This window comes from Siphateles boraxobius, unplaced genomic scaffold (genome assembly GCF_051911475.1).
Source record: "Siphateles boraxobius isolate OS27281-9 unplaced genomic scaffold, OSU_SipBor_1 130, whole genome shotgun sequence".
NCBI classification, from domain to species: Eukaryota; Metazoa; Chordata; class Actinopteri; order Cypriniformes; family Leuciscidae; genus Siphateles; species Siphateles boraxobius.
In genome coordinates, this window is record NW_027508734.1 from 29,721,484 (window position 1) to 29,739,919 (window position 18,436).

At 39.2% G+C, this 18,436-nt stretch overlaps 2 protein-coding genes across 5 annotated transcripts in view; both read left to right on the forward strand.

The window, feature by feature from the left end:
- The window catches only part of esyt2b (extended synaptotagmin-like protein 2b), a 44,048-nt gene extending 37,916 nt beyond the window's left edge, over positions 1–6,132 (forward strand). For all 4 annotated transcript variants that reach the window (XR_013203666.1, XM_077229104.1, XM_077229101.1 and 1 more), the window contains 3 exons: positions 4,197–4,302; positions 4,394–4,443; positions 4,522–6,132. Coding sequence is in view for 3 of the 4 variants with exons in the window: in XM_077229104.1 (XP_077085219.1) it covers positions 4,197–4,302; positions 4,394–4,443; positions 4,522–4,567 (202 nt within the window). In the remaining variant the exon portion in view is untranslated. The remainder of the gene's footprint in view (positions 1–4,196; positions 4,303–4,393; positions 4,444–4,521) is intronic.
- A 725-nt stretch (positions 6,133–6,857) lies between these two features.
- The window catches only part of ncapg2 (non-SMC condensin II complex, subunit G2), a 29,593-nt gene continuing 18,014 nt past the window's right edge, over positions 6,858–18,436 (forward strand). Inside the window, exons 1-10 of the mRNA XM_077229222.1 lie at positions 6,858–6,948; positions 7,208–7,298; positions 7,651–7,839; positions 8,244–8,358; positions 8,896–9,053; positions 9,157–9,291; positions 9,384–9,478; positions 9,687–9,843; positions 15,892–15,984; positions 16,138–16,263. Coding sequence (XP_077085337.1) covers positions 7,221–7,298; positions 7,651–7,839; positions 8,244–8,358; positions 8,896–9,053; positions 9,157–9,291; positions 9,384–9,478; positions 9,687–9,843; positions 15,892–15,984; positions 16,138–16,263 — 1,146 coding nt within the window. The 5' untranslated portion in view covers positions 6,858–6,948; positions 7,208–7,220. The remainder of the gene's footprint in view (positions 6,949–7,207; positions 7,299–7,650; positions 7,840–8,243; positions 8,359–8,895; positions 9,054–9,156; positions 9,292–9,383; positions 9,479–9,686; positions 9,844–15,891; positions 15,985–16,137; positions 16,264–18,436) is intronic.

The window sequence follows — 18,436 nt, forward strand, 5'->3', positions numbered from 1 at the left end:
CGGTCAGGGAATAAAACAGGGCACAATGGGTCGAGTCATGAGAGGCAAACAGATCTATCTATGCGTCCCCGAACTGGTCCCAAATCATCTGAACCGACTGGGGATGGAGACGCCAATCTCCCGGGAGGGGCTGAAGCCGTGAGAGCTCGTCGGCTGCACAGTTCAGGGCTCCGGGGATATAAATGGCATGAAGCGACCTCAGATGCAATTGACATGCCAGAGGCGTCGGGGTCCTGTCCAGGAGCCCGCGGCAGCACGTGCATTGCACATGTCACCCCAGCCCGTGGAGGAGGCATCTATCGTTACAACAACATGCCGCGAAGCTCGTTCCAGGGGCACTCCGGGCCGTAGAAAACTGAGGTTCGACCACGGGGTGAAGTTCTGACGGCAGGTCGAAGTAACTGTTACTCGGAGGGTGCCGTGTTGCCATGCCCACCTCGGGACTCGGTCGCGAAGCCAAAGCTGAAGCGGTCTCGTATGAAGCAATCCGAGCGTTGCCGCGGCTGCAGATGCCATATGCCCCAGGAGCCTCTGAAAAAGTTTCAATGGAACCGCACTCTTGACCTCGAACTGTCTCAGGCAAGTCAGCAGTGACTGCGCGCGTTCGCTCGTAAGCTGCACGGACATGGCGACCGAGTCGATATCCATACCGAGAAAAGAGATCCTCTGCATGGGGCAAAGTTTGCTCTTTTCCAAGGTTGACCTTAAGGCCCAGACGAGCTAGGTGCTGGAGCACACTGGGTCCCTGTGTTCACAAACCTGGTCTCGAGAGTGAGCTAGGATCAGCCAGTCGTCAATATAGTTCAGGATGCGAACCCCGTGTTCCCGAAGGGGAACAAGGGCTGCCTCGACGACCTTCGTGAAGACGCAAGGGGACAGGGCTAGCACAAAAGGGAGAAGCGCGTACTGGTATGCCCGCCCCTCGAAAGCAAACCGTAGGAACGGTCTGTGTCGAGGGAGAATGGAGACATGGAAGTAAGCGTCCTTCAGGTCGATTGCTGCAAACCAATCCTGGGGCCGCACATATTCGAAAATGCGTTTGGCAGTGAGCATCTTGAACGGCAGCCTGTGAAGGGAACGGTTCAGCACGCGCAGGTCCAGGATTGGCCGTAACCCACCGGTTTTCTTTGGGACAATGAAGTACGGGTTGTAGAAGCCTGTCCTCATCTCGGCCGGAGGGACGGTCTCGATCGCACCCTTCGCCAGCAGGGTAGCGATCTCTGCTTTCATGATGGGGCGTTGCCACCGACCAAAGTGGAGCGGACTCCCCTGAAGCGGGGAGGAGACCGCGCGAACTGAATCGCGTTGCCGAGCCTGATCGTCCGCGCGACCCAGCGGGACAGGTGGGGAAGCTCTAGCCAGGCTCCCAAGAACTGTACCAGCAGGGTCATACTAACCACAGACTTCCCACCGGTGGTGCAGCAGGGCGGAATGACTGGCCCAGACGTGGACGGCATAGCGGCCCAGTGTGGGGGCACAGTCATTAACCGCGCCCTGACAGAGGAGACCAGGGAAGGATGAACGTTCCACGGGGGTCTGCTCTGCCAGGGGGCTGGCGACAGAGGCGGATGAGAGCGGCACGGTCCGGAGACGGCGCGCACTGTCAACCGGCTCTGGGACAGAGGACGAGGGGTGCACAGCTTGGGGGCGGCGCACCGTGTTGTGTGCTCAGGGATGGAAATGTCACTTATTTCTTTAACCACATTAGGATGCTGCCCACCCGTGGGTGAGCAGCGGGGAGTGGAGAACAAAAGATTCTCCCCTGGCCCACCACCGGGGGAAAGAGTGGTCCTGCTATCATCTCCTGTGAAGAAACTTTCAACATCCCTGAGCAGCCCGTCTCAGGAGCGCCGCTCGGCCCGGCGTTTAAGCGGGGGGCGGGGCTGGAGAGGGCTGGGGCGCCTTCTTACGGCTTCCTCCGCGACCGGGCCCGGGTGGAGGCTGCTGCTTGGGCCGGGCGGGAGGGGTGGGATCGGGGTGTGGATGAGGGGACTCTCACTCTTGCGAGATCATTGAGTCTCGATCTAAGTGTTGCGATGGTCATGTTCCCACAGAGAGAACATGACTCATCAACGAGCGCTGCTCTAGCGTGATTAATGCCCAAACACACTAGACAGCGCTCGTGCCCATCAGAGTCAGACACAAGCCGACCGCAACCAGAAGTGCATGGGCGAGGCATCTTTAAAAAGACGTGCCGCGTGCAAGCTCTTTTTGTGAGAGAAACTCAGTGCTGAAGCGCCCGCGGAGAATACACTCACTGGCAAACCACGCTCAGATAGGCAGGAAGTGTGCACTCGCCGGGAGATCGCCGTCACACTAACACTGGAGAGTTGCTCGTCTCGTAAGAAGCTGACAATCAGAGATAGCTTAGGGAGTGAAGAATTACACTTGGCTCCGAAGCGAAAACATATCTGCATGTTGCCGGCTTCCTCCTTTTATACCCACGAGGTGGGGCGGAGTTACGCTATGCAAATGCCGCAGACCCATGGCATTTCTTTGCCATTGGCTCGTTTTGTAATACTCGAAGTTGATAGGCTTTCTAAGCGAAACCCCATTTGTCGTCATCCGACGTAACTCGTATACCTATAACTATCACTTTGCATGTGCTTTAGTCAACACATACATAAAATAAGTGTCCTTCTTTTAGGGGCTGTTTACACGATACCGTTTTCAACTAAAAACTGGAGACTTTTTATGCATTTTGGCCATTTATTTACAAGACAACAGTGTTTTCGTAGCCTGAAATCGCAAACTTTTGAAAATGGGTTTCAAAGTGCATGTTTTTGAAAACGACAGCCATGTAATTTAGTTATCATCTCTGTGTAAACTACAAAAACGCAAATCTGTGAAAACAGTGACGTAATGCACATGCATATTGTTATACACATGTTATAAGAATTACACAAATCAACTCAGTACAAAATTTTGTCGTCATGAAAAATTAAAGGTTCTTTACAACAGACTCAAGGTTATGTTTTCGAAGCCTTTTCTGTATAAGACTATATCAGCGGAGAACTATCTAAAATTGGGATTACAGTGAATGTTTCTAGCTTTGTGAAAATGTAATTTACCCAGAAGACAAAGTAATAATACAGTATTATCAACATTAACATCCTTAGAATGAAAATTGGACAAAAAAAAGAGATAATTATGTAATGTGTGACTATAGGCATGTGTGTTCGGCTCGAGTGCACTGTAGTAAAAGAATTTGAATGTGCGCAGACTTGTAGTCTTTCTTTACCAAGTGACATCACCAACTACTTATCTGGCAAACATAATATAGCGTTATTAGTTGTTTTCGCGGGTCCGTGTGAACGGGGATTGAAGAATAAGAAACTTTTCCATTTTTAGCACATCATTGTCATGTAAACGTACCCTAAAACACAATAAAAATTAATAAAACATTAAAATGTATTTCATTTATATATTATCTGCAATTTTTTTTTGTTTTTAGTTTTTTAAAAATATGAAGTACACAACAAATACATTATAGCACACTTATATATTAAACACGCTTATTTTTAATCACAACCAATGTGTCACATCTAGCTCTGATTAGCAGCGTTGTCATACGTTTACCTTTGTTCTTTTCAATTGCCAGTGCAAGTTTTGATGAATCAATTAAATTGACTTGTTTAAACTTTACAAACATTTTAAGATGTTTCTTTAGCTTGACGCGGTACTATACTAGTCTTCCTTTTTAATGTGCAATATTGTGTAAGGTGGTAACAAGGTGATTTTAAAGGCAGTTCATGAGAAAATTCAGAGGCGACCATATAACAGTGATTTTTTTCCCGAACTTTTGCTAATAGTATTTATTTATTACTACGCTCTTGTTCGCATGTAAAACCTAAAGCGGTTACAGACACAGTGACTTTAGCTCATTGAAATGGCATTCAAATTAGGAGAGGATGCACCGAATTCAAACTCATACCTGCTGTTTATCTTGCTGTATGCATTTGCATGACATTCCTTTTCATATTAAAATCCACTGCGGAGCTTATTACTGGACAGATTTAGCTAACTGTTTTACCCTCCAAACCAAGTCTATCAAGGCTTTATATGATGCAACTGCCCATGTTTCTGAGAAATGTTCTTGATGCCAGTTGTATGTGCATATTCAAGTGCAGATTGAGATATCATACTAACCAATAACAATAGTAAGTTACAGTCTCTTGTTGTGTTAATTTTGGCAGCTTTGAGTTCAGTGTGTCTATAGTGGAACTGCACAGAAGGACACTTGATGTTGCTGTGAAGAATGGAGGAGGACTGCTGTCCAAACACAAAGTGCTACTGGGCAAGGTAAAAACCCTGACACATTCACTATTCCTACTTTTTCTCATTTTGTTGATCATTGGATTTTTATGGAGGCTTGCAAATGTCTTTGTCACAGGCACTTGTGGACTTGGCAAGTGAAGACATTTCTAAAGGATGGACTCAATGGTATGATTCTCATTCATTCATACTGTCACTCCTGTACATGTGCTTTTACGTGATTATAAAGGCTTCCTTTTCTCTCAGGTATCAACTGACTGAGGATGGATCAAAGAAGATAATTCAGATGTAGTGGTCCATGCAAGGAGGCAGGAAAGAATGAAATGGGCGGATAACTGGGACATGTCACAGCCCACACAGGATAACATAGGATCTTTAGTAGCAGACGAGCCGCGTTGGACTAACTAAACCAGGCTACTTCTACTGGGATTTACACTGGCCTACAAAGTCTCTCTCTTATCATTTAATTCAGTCTATCTTATTAGTGTTTGCACACATTTTTTTTTTCAGTAGATAAAAATGGTTACCCACAAAGTCATTCTATAAAACAACAGAAACAAAAAAATCATTTAGATTCATGAATACACTCTCTTTATTGTATTTAAGATATTTTGATAATATTCTGAAACTTTTGACTTCTGGGTTTAGTTCTACATCTTTAATGCTACATTTTGTTAATGATTAGAATCACAACATAAAAAAAAATCTGTTGCTGGAAAGGCAGACATGTTACTTTAACATTGTTATTTGTTGTGTCAGCATATTACACAAAACACATTGCCAAAGAGGTATAGGGTCACATTTGCGAAAGAAAAACACTACACATGTATGTTTGTATGTATGAACACATTTTTTCCTCCTGGATTTTATGCTGCTGTTTTTTTTCTACCACATATGGTAAAGGAAATTCTAAGTTATTTTCAGCTCTTCATAAATGATCTATTGATAATACTTTATTTTAAAAGTATTTCACTGTTTCCTGTTGCACAGCACAAAATGAAAAGCCTGTAAAGAAATGTTTGATACCCATTTTGTTTGCAAGAGTTTTATCAGGTTAAGCAAACAACTGTATGTTATGTTTGTAAGTAGATTGATAGCTTGGTTACAAAGTGTTTTGCTCATGGATTGTTTAAAGACTGTGAATTGGCTGTTGGTGTGATTTCCAGCCTTACTCTTCTCTATGCATCATGCATGATATCATTGAAATATGAAATTCAATTTGTATCACTAAACTCGTAATTTAGATTTGTGCACTTGTACATTTTTTGGACCCAATCCCCTGGTATCACAGACAAGGTTTAAGCTAGTCCCAGACTGAAGTGCATGTTTAAGCTGTTTTAACTGAAAGCAACTTGCACTGACGTATCTTAAAGCATGTCAGTGTCATTGTTTTGTCTCAAGATGCACATCAGTAATGTGTGTTTTTCTAAGGCACATTTATAAAAGCTACTTAAATGCCCTAATTGATCTAAGGCCCAATCCTGGTTTAGTCTAACTCCTGTCTGTGAAACCGGACTTTGAGTATTTGCCCAGTCTCATATCATGTCAGAGAGAATTTCAGAAGTGTGCATGAGGTATTCCTTCCTTTTGGGTTTTTCTGCCCAGTTTTTTGATATCATCTTACCAAAATCATCTTGTTTTGTATGGTGTAGGGAAATGTACCATTTTATCACTCTGAGTGTGCAACCCCCAACCCCACCCTTTCAGAGGTACAGAGCCTAAATTAATTGTATTATATTAGTATTGTTTCAACAGTTATTTTAATTTAGTCTCTCTTCATACTTTTGTTTTTGATGGTATGTTTTAACAAGGTTATGTGGGAGGTATTGAAGCAACCTAATAAAAGATAATGCTCAATATTTTGGCCCTGTTTTTGGTTCAGCAGTACTCAATTATTGAATGTGGTAATGATACGGATACCACAGTGGGGCAGCCATGGTTAGAGAGTTGGACTTGTAGCCAAAGGCTGTGGGTTCAATTCTCAGTAGGCAGGAAATGACTGAGATGCCCCAGAGCAAGGTACCTAACCCCTGGGTGCTGCAGTGAATGGCTGCCCACTGCTCTAGGTGTCTGTGTCTACGGTTTGCATTTGCAGTGTGTGTTTACTACTCATTGCTCCAAATGTGTGTAACTTGGATGGGTGAAATCAATGCAGAGGACTAATTCCGAGTATGGGTAATTCCGAGTATACTTGGCAAGTTGGCCTGCACTTGACTTCATAAAGAGCATTATTTTCTAATAACTACAATCTGATGGCAGTTTGCTTGGCTTGGTAGTTTGAAAAATAGAGAGAACGGATTTAAAAGTTGGTTTATTTTTTATAAAAACGTTTACCTATAACAGAAAAGTAGTAAGCATGTAATTACAATATATCTCAGACTAGTAACTTCTTTACCTTTATGCCTTTTATTGGGGGCTTAACATACAACGTGCTTTTGGCGCCAGCTGGTGGACATTACTTGTTGTAGATTTTAGAGTAATAAAATTACTTAGCTGACGTTGTGAAATAGTCGCGCGGGAATCCAGTGCTGTTTATCTCCACAACAGCAGATGGCACTGTCTCATCGGCACGACGAGGACGAAAAACATTACGCCTGCCTGACGTTATGACGTTACTTTAACTTTGAGCGGGTAAATATTGAAACTGACTGAGCGGTTCTCTTAGGATATTCTGTAAGTAAACAATTTTTTTACAGTCTATGAAACAAACTGACTGGTTTAAGATGACGGAAAACTAAAGCTTTACCTGTCGTCAGTTTAACTTTGGTTTGACATGTAGGAGAAGGAAACTAACGTTACATTTAAAGTTATACTTTAACTATTGCGTACATAACTGTAGCCTTACTCTGTGCACGGGTAATAACATAAACTTATAGATCAGTGTTACTCACGGTATCTATTAACTTAAGTGAGCTTCTGTTCTGTCTTATAGGTTTTTCAGCGAAATGTCGAAACGAAAGCAGTTTCTGGACTCGGTCCATCATGAGCTGGTCCAAGATTTTCTGAACTTCATCAGATTACATGTGAGTCATGTTTTAAACGCTCGCTGTCAGTTTCACATAAGTTATTTTTACAGTATGCCAAGGATTAGTTACTTGTTTTTCACTAGAGATTGTACATTAGTATAATGTACATTACTATATGTAAAAGACACTGGATACATGTTTGAAATGTTCAGAGCAAAATGACAAACAAAACCTTTCTGAATAATAATTATGCTGTTATTTTTTAAGTATAAAGACTATGTTAACATTCAGAATAAAGAAGGAAAGTCTACACAAGTGAGTCTTCAGAGCTAGCAGTGAAATCAGGGATTCAGAAAAAGCTTAAAAAACAAAAAAACAGTGTTTATTACATAGAAGGTTTGTGTTGCAGAAGGATGGAGCAGATCCGTTTGACCTGGCAGAGGTTTTGGCGGAGCTGCAAAGGAGTCAGAGGCAGGAGCTGTGGGAGAGACAGCTGAAGTTACTGCAGCACAGTCTCACTGCTCACCCTGCAGAGCGCTGGATCACTGGGGCTGAGGAGGACGCAGGCGACATGGAGGTGGAGATCTCTGAGGAACAGGTCAGGCTGCTAATGTTTCTTAAGAGACTGAAAACCAAGAGCCTTTTGGTAACATGTCAAAATGACGGTGAACGTGATTTTACCAAGTTCAACATGTTCCTGGATCAACACCTTTGTTTGTCCTGGAAAAACATTTCAATCATCCAATCAGATTTGAAGGACAAGTTTTCAGTTAATGTCAAGATGTTTCTGCATTATTGTTATTCACCTATCATTTCCTTCTGATTTTAGGGATATCTTATGGGTAGGGTTAGGTTTAGGGGTGGGATAAGATTAGGACTAAATTTTCAGAGAGGAATGTTGTTCCAGGATCAACAAAATATGTTGACCCAGGAACATGTCTGTCTTGGCAAAATCACTGTGACAAAAATGACAGGTAGTTTGTTATTCATGTTCCCTTTCAGATACAAACCATGGCAGTAATAGAGGGTGTCACCATTGTGTCTACAGTCTCTGTAGACATTTTGCAGGAAAATGACACTTATACTTCTCTTCTCAACTGTGCCCAGATGCTAAACTGTAAGTACGTATGCCTTGTTTCACAGACAGGGCTTAGATTAACTCAAGATTAGGCCTTAGTTCAATAAGACATTTAATTAGCTTTTATAAATCTGCCATAGAAAAAAAACATTACTGGTGCACATCTTGAGATAAAACAATGGCAGTGAGATATTTTAAGATATGTCAGTGCAAGTTGCTTTCAGTTAAAACAGCTCAAACAAATGCTTTTTAGTCTGGGACTTGCTTAAATCTTGTCTGTGAAACCAGGGATGTAACTCTTTAAGCATCTAGTCATTAGAAAATCTTTTATGACAAAATAATTGTTTTTATTGTCACTTTTGAACAATTTAAAGTGTCCTTGATGAATAGAAGTATTTCTTTAAAACAAGGGATATTATAGATTAAAGACAAATAGTTGCAGGTTTGATCTTATTTTTCATCATTGTCATTTCCCATCACTATTAAACACCTGAAAATGAAATGTGTTCATAATTCAAAATATTTTTCTTAAATAGATATGGAATGTATTTCCTCCCATGTTGTCTTTTTCTCCAGGTATAGAGAGTGCTTTGCCACTTTCACACACACCCCTCCAGCAGGCTATTCATTGGCTGTTTGAGTGCTGGTGGAGGCAGGATCTAAAAGGAAAAGAGGAGCTTGGTTGGACTGCTTTCCTTGTCTGTTTGGAGAACACTGTTACACTTGAGAAGCCGGTACTAGAATTGCTTTATATGCATTATTAACAGATAGATATGGCATTATTATATTAACGTCTTGTAGATGAGCACTGTTGATGCTTTTTGGGTATGTTCCCAGGTCAGTGAGCTCAGAAGGCTCTGTACTCTTCGAGAGGTGCTTCTCAGTGTGGACTTTGCATCTGAAAGAGGTCAGCAGGTCATTGATCCACTGCTCCAGTGCTTCTTCAGGGCCTCTCATATCAAACAAGAAGAGGTTTGTGTATATATTTGTGGGCTCATGAGTTTGAGACATTATTTTCTACAGGAGATCATTTAATATAAGTCTGTTTATTGCTCATTTTTCAGGGGAAACGCTTCCTTGCCTTCCTTTTTTCTTGGAACGACAACTTCATTCGGATGATTCATGAAACTATTAAAAATCAGCTGCCGTTTTTCCCAAAGTATTTCATACACTCATGACCTCTTGTTTTATAGTGCTAAAAAAAGCACTCAGTATTTTTTTTTCATATGACAGTTCTGTAATAACCTTCACATATTTATCAGACAAACAATATTAGAGTGGTGTCTGCAGACTGTTTGATCTGCTATTTATTTTGATCTTCGTGGTTATTCTTTTTTCTTTTTCTTTTTTTTACGTCATATATGCAGAACTCTGTCTGTTCATGTGGCTGAGATTTACTTCAGAGCATGGAGGAAAGCATCAGGTCCTTCTCTGGAGGAGATCGAGTCCACCTGCATCCAGGACTTAATGCAGAATGCCCTGTTGCTGCACAGAAACTCACCTGTACACAGCAAAGTCAGACAGGTCAGAAACCACATATCCTCTTTATTACATTGAAGCAGATCATTAAATTTAGGTTGTGAACTTATGAATGTTCAAATGTTTGGGGTCAGTAAAATGTTTTAATGTTTTTGAAAGAAGTCTCTTATGCTCAAGGCTCCATTTATTTGATCAATATCATTAATATTAGTGTATTATATAATTTTACATTTTATTAAAATAACTTTTATTTAATGTATCAGGGTTCCCGCAGATCCTTAAAAAGTCTTAAATTAGATTTTTAAAATTTAAGGCCATAAAAAGTCTTATTTTTACTTATGAAAGGTCTTAAATTTTCGATGGCAATTTGACTTAGACATATCTAAATGTTTTTTCCAAATTAAAATGATCTAATTAGCGTACTTTTTTATTTATTATTCTTTCTTTGTGGATTTGCTTGTTCACGTGACATTTTGCGTCACATTCGCGGCAGCATTACGTCTATCTCCTGCACGCGAAACAGGAGAGAAGGAGAAGAAAGTTGGTAAATGTCAGTTCAGTTGTAAGTTCATTCTTTATGTGGGTAGTGGTGTGCGATGTGTATTGTCTATTATGATATTGTAATCATTGTTTTACTTTTAACTATGTACGAGGCACTCTGAGCTGACATCACATTTGTCTCTCATGCTTGCTTTCACTGCGTGATGTGTCAGTGCAGTTATAGGTATCAGTTATGCGCGGGTCAATGTATAAACAACCTGCACCCGACCGACGTTTTCAACTAACTGCCCGCAACTCGGACCGCAAAAAAAAAGAAGAAAATATTGTACCCGACCCGCTTCCTGACCCGCATTTTTTTAATTAATTCATTACCTTACAATATTACTGTCTAAGAATTGCAATGCCTTACAGTATCCTGTATTACTTTTGAGTTACTTTCACCAAAATAGATATACAGTAGGGTAATTCCAGCGTTATGGATGTGACATTTGAACTCACAATGACAGGTGAAATGTCTCAAAAAAAAAAAACTTCTTACAATATTTAAATTGGAAATGCATATTCTCAGAGTACCCAATCTGGGGAATTGATAGGCAAAATATGTTTTTCTAAAAAATATATTTAAGCTCCCCCAAAAAAGGAAAATATGCATGCGTTATGGATGTGACGGGAAATGACAGAGTTTTTGGTATACTGTTCGATTTCCTTTAAAGTCTGTGAACTTTTAAATCCAATGTATAAATATTGCTATCCACATGATGAAGGGGTCTTAGCTGAACATAAAAATATCAATGTTTAAAATATATATATTTTTATGAAGTGTATTATGAGGAAAAAACAACATTATGGATGTGACAAAAACCCTGTTATGGATGTGACGCGTCTGAAATACATAGAATCTGTTTGGAAAATCAACAATCAAACCATCATGGCACTTTTGTTGACGCATAATGGCTGTGTTTTCACATTAAGAAGACTGTCTGAAATGATTCTGAAGACCCCCCCACAATTATGAATTAGTTTTTTTTTTAGCTTGGATCTTACTGTACATCTTAATTCAATATGTAAAAGTATTGAAGTATTGGTTTTTAGTATCATCTTACCATTTTATCCATCTGTCGTTGTGGTAGGCGTTTAGCTTTAAGATAACGCTATCTTCGAGCTGTCAAAACCTGAGCTTGAATGACAGGAAGCGCGAGCGAATTAGAGGGCGCCTGTTTCGCGCCTAAACCAATCAGGTTCCTCGCGCAATTGCAGGACGCCTCTCGACTTGGACGTGACTAGGCTACTATAAACACATAGACGGAACATTAAAGCAGAGACTATTACGGAAGACAGTCAAAATTAAAATACATTAACAATTAATGTTTGTCATATAGGAGTTCAAAAGGTTTCCTCCACAGTCAGGTGAACCGATGGACATTATTGTCCGTAGATGTGAGTCACTAGCAATCATGTAACGCCTACGTTTTTTGTGTCTAAATGATCGCACGGTTTTCGGCCAGTTTATGGATTTTAATGCACAGTCGCGAGTCAAAATCATCACATTTTATTTCGTATAAAAATGATTTGACAAAATAATTGACACGCAATATTATTAGCCTATTATTATCATATTATTTTGTCAGCGTGATCGTACCGAGCCTCTAAAGGGACGTGGTGGTGGAAAAAGCACATACAGATTACACAATCAGAGAGTTGCCTATTTCTTTTCGTTTTGGCTATAGGCTATATTTCTGAGAGGCATACGTCGAGTTTCTGTTCAGTTATGAGACGCGCTCAAGTTTACGTGTTGCAAGTGATCGCACCTCCATTCTATTGATGAAACTTTGATTTAAAATTTTAAGATAAAATTTATACAAAACGAAATTCACTTTAAATAAAGTCTTTCTACAAAACAAAACTTGAAATGAAGTGGCCAAAATCATTTCTGTCTTGAAACAGATCACAATAGTCATATGCATGATTTAATATGAAGCGTCCGTAACGATCACGTCCGTAACGCATTATTATGGTTGTTCAGAGCAAAGTAGTGAGATGAATTGTCTATCCTAATAAACATAAACATAATTTAGCTTTGTAAATAAAGTTTCAAGTTATTTGCATTTATAACGGTCATATTAAATAAACTAAACCTTTAAAACGTTATGGACGTGACAGTGCACTGAAGCACCAAGACCTCTTTATTATAGCCCTTATAAATTCAACATGCAGTGCTGTTATGACCAAATTAATATATTTATTTCTCAGGCATGCGTCCATCTTTCTGCAAAATGCTTACTGTTAAAATAAAGTTTAAAAAGGGGGGTCTTTGATACCTTTTTTTGAAAGCATGAAATATGGCTGGTTGAAAATGTAATTTAAGCATTGTTGGTCACCTCATATCTGGTGGATAAACAAGGCAATTTTCTTAATTTTTGTTAAAGCACATTAATACAGTATATTACAGACCTAAATGGACAACTTAAAAAGGGTTTTGTTCTTTTGGTTAAAACTTTATTTTTTCATGGTAAAGATGACCTTTGCATGGAATTGCCCAGTAGTAGAACTTCACATTCTAAGGCTGTAACGATATGCGAAACACTCAGATCCACGAACCTGCAGAATCGCGACACACCCCTTCCAACTCCAAGAGTTATCCTTCCCGTCCAGATCCAATGCTACCACATCTTTAAATTACTGTTGGTATTATTTGAATTTTAAAGTTAACATTATAAAATACATAGACCTACACCACAAAACTAGTTGAGGATAAATTATTTAAAATTGGGGAATTCCAACGTATGGACGTGACATTTGCAGTCAAAACTTGAAATATAAATTCTCAGAAAATGCATTTAAAAGCATACCAATATATTGAAACGTCTGTTTATCCATAGGCTACCCCTTAAAGGAGTCCAGACATTAGAAAAATATCAGTCTACACATGCGTTTTATATTTAATATGAGGGAAATGCACACGCATTCATGCGTGACAAAACAAATATTTAACTTTTAGGAGGCAAAATATGTTTTTGTAATTCTGTGAATTACACTGCGCAAATCAAAAGTAATACTACCCACCGGATGAAGAAGGGTTGGCTCTGCACAAAACATAAAATATTCATTTTCTCACGGAGGCGCCTGCGCGAGCGCGTCTCATAAATTAACTGAAACTCAGCGTATAAGGTAGCCTACTTCACAGATCTATATTGAAATGTCTACTTGTAAACAGAACAATTCAAAACGAAAGAAAACGGACTGCTCTCTGCTTAGCCTATCTGTATGAAATGTGCATTTCTCTCTGGCGCATTCACTACTGCGAAGATCGAGAGGCAGCAACGTCAACTTCATCTTTATTAATAAACAATTAAAATGTCTCCTTGCTATATTTGACATATTCATAATCATTCATTGCTTTTGCCGGTTCTTTGTGACAGCTTTTAGGTGCTTTATCAGCAGCGCCGCCACCACCCTCATCATGCTGTTACGTGAACGCGTCACCACCGCATCAAAAACATAATTGCGTGATGAAAACATGAAAAATACCACATAAACATAGCCTAACTGTTTAGAAAGAAAACACATAACAAATAGAGTAGCCTAATGCGCATACATCTATCTCGCGAATGTACTGTACAGTCTTCTTCATGCCATCTTCACCCATTAGCCGCTTTTCCACTGGCCAGCGCGAGCACAGAGGCCGAAATCATGACTCACGGCACTCCTATAAAAAATAAATTGCTATACAAATATATCAGACGCTGCCATTTAGTCTTTATTTACAAACTTGGACACCACACGCAGCTATTGACTGACCACGAACAAGCATACTGAGCTTGTGCGTCATCTTCGTGCCAGTTATTCAGCCAATAAAGTTTAGGCCTATGTATTTCATAGAAAATTGTGTCTAGTACTAGGCTATATAAATTGTAAAGGTTTAATTGGAATCTTTATTTCAAACGACCCGACCGACCGCGACCCGAATATCTGGTGCACCATATATAATGAGCACCTGCTCATTTTGGATCAACCCGGGCATCACTGATAGGTATGTCCCTAAATGAGTTTTTGTATTATATTTATACCATATTATGTTGTTATCATACAATATCACATCAGCAAGAGGGCCGTTTTCCCGTGCACAATAGCAAATGTGATATTTATTTTATATAACAGTTAAATAAACAATAAATGAACATTGTGAGTTACATTTTATAAAGAATATTGTCAATATTGTTTGTTTTCCCTTTATTTCACCCACGATGATTTTTTTTTACTGAAATCTGCGTTTTGAACCAATCATTTTAACAATTTAATGAACAGTCACTTGTTTTTCCTGAATGAATCAGCCATTTGAACAAATCAGTTGAATGAATGACTCCCTAAGACAGTGACTTGCTCTATTGGCGGTTTTAGTTTCTCATGTAGAAAGCAGTTCATATTTAAATAGTTTTTTTTAATTCAATATCTCATAGCTTTATTTATGCAATTGTAAATAAAGTGTAAATATATTAATGCCAGTTCTGATGCTGCTTCTTTGTCGTCTCTGCACTGCAAAGATGGATTTTGATTTAATGATTGGTGGTATTGTGTTATTATTCTAATAGAATTTAATTTGAATGTTAGAATTTGACATAAAAGGTGATGCATACCTCTAAGTTAAAAATTAAAAAAAAAAAAAAATCCCTATATAGGTGAAATATTTGTTTGAACTTTAACCAACAGTTTTGATTTTAGCCTTTAATATTATTGCAATGCACCAACTGACAGAGTTCCCTGTATAGTTTACAACTTTAGCTTAACAAGATTTTTTTCTTTAAGAAAAATTGACATACTGTACCTGAATTGAATTGAATCGAATCGAGATCAGAATCAAGTCAAATCAAGAGCTTATGAATCTGAATCGAATCGTGAATCTGAGTCAATACCTAGCCCTACCTGTGAATTTTCAGCATCATTACTCCAGTCTCTTGTGTCACATGATCCTTCAGAAATCATTCTAATATGATGATGTGGTGCTCAAGATAAATTTATTATTATTATCAATGTTAAAAACAGTTGTGCTGCTTAATATTTTTATCTTTAAATAATTTTGGTAGCACTTTGTTTTACAGTCCTGTTTCGCATGAACATATTACCGTATATACTTATTGTAGTAATGACACTAACTAGGTACTAACCCTGAACCTACCCCTAAACCTTAACCCATGTAGTTACCTTACACTACTCATTACTTTGTGGTAAGAACACTGTAAGTACATTGAAAGTGCACGTACTGTAAAATGAATGTTAAATGTCTTTGCTGTTAATGTGTAATAAATAAAGTCTTTGCTAAATAAAAGTATGTTTTTACTTAAATGATCTTAATCCAAATTTTCGAACGGCAGTGTAAGTGAATATGCTTATGAAGCTTATGTCCATGATATTCTGCTAAATATGTGCTGGTGCCATTGTAAGGATTCTGAAAATGACAGAAATAAAAATCAGAAGTTTGTCCTGAATGGATACATGTGATACAGGGAAAATGTTACAACTAGAACAGATAAATTAGTGATCTGAATTTGAAAAAATTATTCACTGTAAATGAAAATTGTCACTGTCTCTATGTAGGTCCTTACTTATTTCCACAAGCAGAAGTTTCGCGAGGGAATTGATGAGATGCTGCACAGACTTTACAAGCCAATTTTGTGGAAAGCATTAAAGGTAGATCAAAAAGTTGTTGACACTGTGTTGTTTTATTGTTATTTTGTTTTAAATATGCTGGTCTTTGAGTCAAAGATTAAAGTTAATGAATTAATGCCTCAATGAAATATATCACCTTGTTTATTTGAACATGTTTCTAATCATTTTAAACAGGCCACTGATGCTGAGGTTCGTGCCAATGCCACACTGCTCTTTACTGAGGCTTTTCCCATCCATGACCCCAACATGAGCAGTGAGATAGTTGACCAGGCTGTTCAGAATCAACTCAATTTACTGTTTGTATGTCAACAGCTGTTTTCATTTTGCATTGTTATGCATTATTGATATTTTGTAATATTCAAGGATTTATGTAAAGGGTTCAATGTGTGCAAAGAGTGCAACAGGCCCCACCTACTTTTTCGGTGGCCTTAGTTCCGGCAGTATTTTTCCCATATGGATTTTAAATTTTGTAAGCCAGGAACCAAACCAAGCAGCGATGAAGTTAATCACAGTATTACAAACTTTGATTTGAAGCAAAGAAGTATTTAAAAATCGGACACAAACATACCTGAAAGAACTACAATCTCAAGAAGCATTGCGAATGACAAATTAAAAACATGGAGAAATATAAAACTATTGATTTAAAGAATGTAGTTGATTATGTACGTATAGAAACAATATATTTTACATTTTGTTGCAAAATATGCATGTATAAAATATAAAAAATGATATCTGGTGTCCGAATAAGTTTTGGTTTGACTGTGTGTATATATATATATATATATATATGTGTGTATATATATATATATATATACATATACATATACATATACATACACACACACACACACACATATATATATACAGTCAAACCAAAAATTATGGCGCAGACAGCCTACTGGCGAAGGACGCGATAGAGCTGGTCCCTCTAGCCGATATGAGATCTGGCTCCTACAGTCCCTACTTCATTGTACCCAAGAAAGGTGCTGGGTTACAACCGATCTTGGACCTTCGAGTTTTGAATCGGAGTCTCCACAAACTACCGTTCAAAATGCTCACGCAGAAATGCACTTTCAAATGCATCCGTCCCCGAGATTGGTTTGCAGCGATCGACCTGAAGGACGCGTACTTTCATGTCTCGATTCTTCCTCGACACAGGCCGTTTCTACGCTTTGTACTTATATGCTCGACCCTCGAACTGTCCCTGTCCCCCCGTGTCTTCATGAAAGTCATGGAGGGGGCCTTTGTTCCCATTAGAGAACAGGGCGTTCGCATCCTCAACTATCTCGACGACTGGCTCATACTAGCACACTCTCGAGATCAGCTATGCGAACACAGGGACCTCGTGCTCAGACACCTCAGCCAGTTGGGTCTTCAGGTCAACTTGGTAAAGAGCAAACTCTCCCCTGTGCATAGGATCTCTTTTCTCGGTGTGGAGTTGGATTTGGTCACACAGACAGCGCGCCTCAAAGATGAACGCACTCAGTCGGTGCTGAACTGCTTGAATACTTTCAAAGGCTGAAATTCTTTCAGAGGCTCCTGGGGCATATGGGAGCAGCGGTAACCCCGCTCGGCCTGCTCCATATGAGACCGCTTCAGCACTGCCTTCACGACCGAGTCCCAAGATGGGCATGGCATCACAGCACTCATCGGGTGGCAATCACATCGCCATGCTGCCAGATCTTCAGCCCCTGGCCAGACCCCTTGTTCCTGCAGGCAGGAGTCCCCTTGGAACAGGTGTCCAGACATGCTGTGGTATTGACAGATGCCTCTGACACCGGCTGGGGTGCCACATACTAGGGATGCAACGATACGATTTTTTCCGAACCGATCCGATACCAAACATTCTGAGTATCGTCCGATACCGATACGGATCCGATACAAGCGCAGTTTAAAAAAAATTCAAGTAGAATTTCTAGAACTCTGTGTTGAACTGATAATCACTCTTTTGTGTGTTAAACACAATCTACTTAACACAGACAACTTCATTATAAATTAAAAAAAAAAAAAAATTTCATAATCTGACAAAAATTCTATTATAAACTAGATTAGTGGATAATTCAGCAGTAAAATTTAGTCTAGAAAAATCACTCGTGCACAATAATTGCATAAAATCTGAACATTTAGTGAAAAAAACATTATTTAGTGGGGAACAAATAAGAGACAATAAGTGTAGCACTAAATCTGGTAAAAATTTACACATTCCTCTTTGTGTTGTTATAAAATACATTGATGAAAAACAAGATGACAAAAATCAAAAAGATCAATTATTTTATATATAGTTACTATAAAATGAAGAGTGAATGAATATGAATGAATGAATACATTTTTTAAATGTATAGCACAGCTGTTTAATGAGGCAGCAACATATGATAGATGGGACAGAACAAAAAAGGATATTAATAATCTTGCATTGCGCAAAAGTATTATGATATGATTATGAAAGACTCCAATACAGTGCGGCACAAAGCGA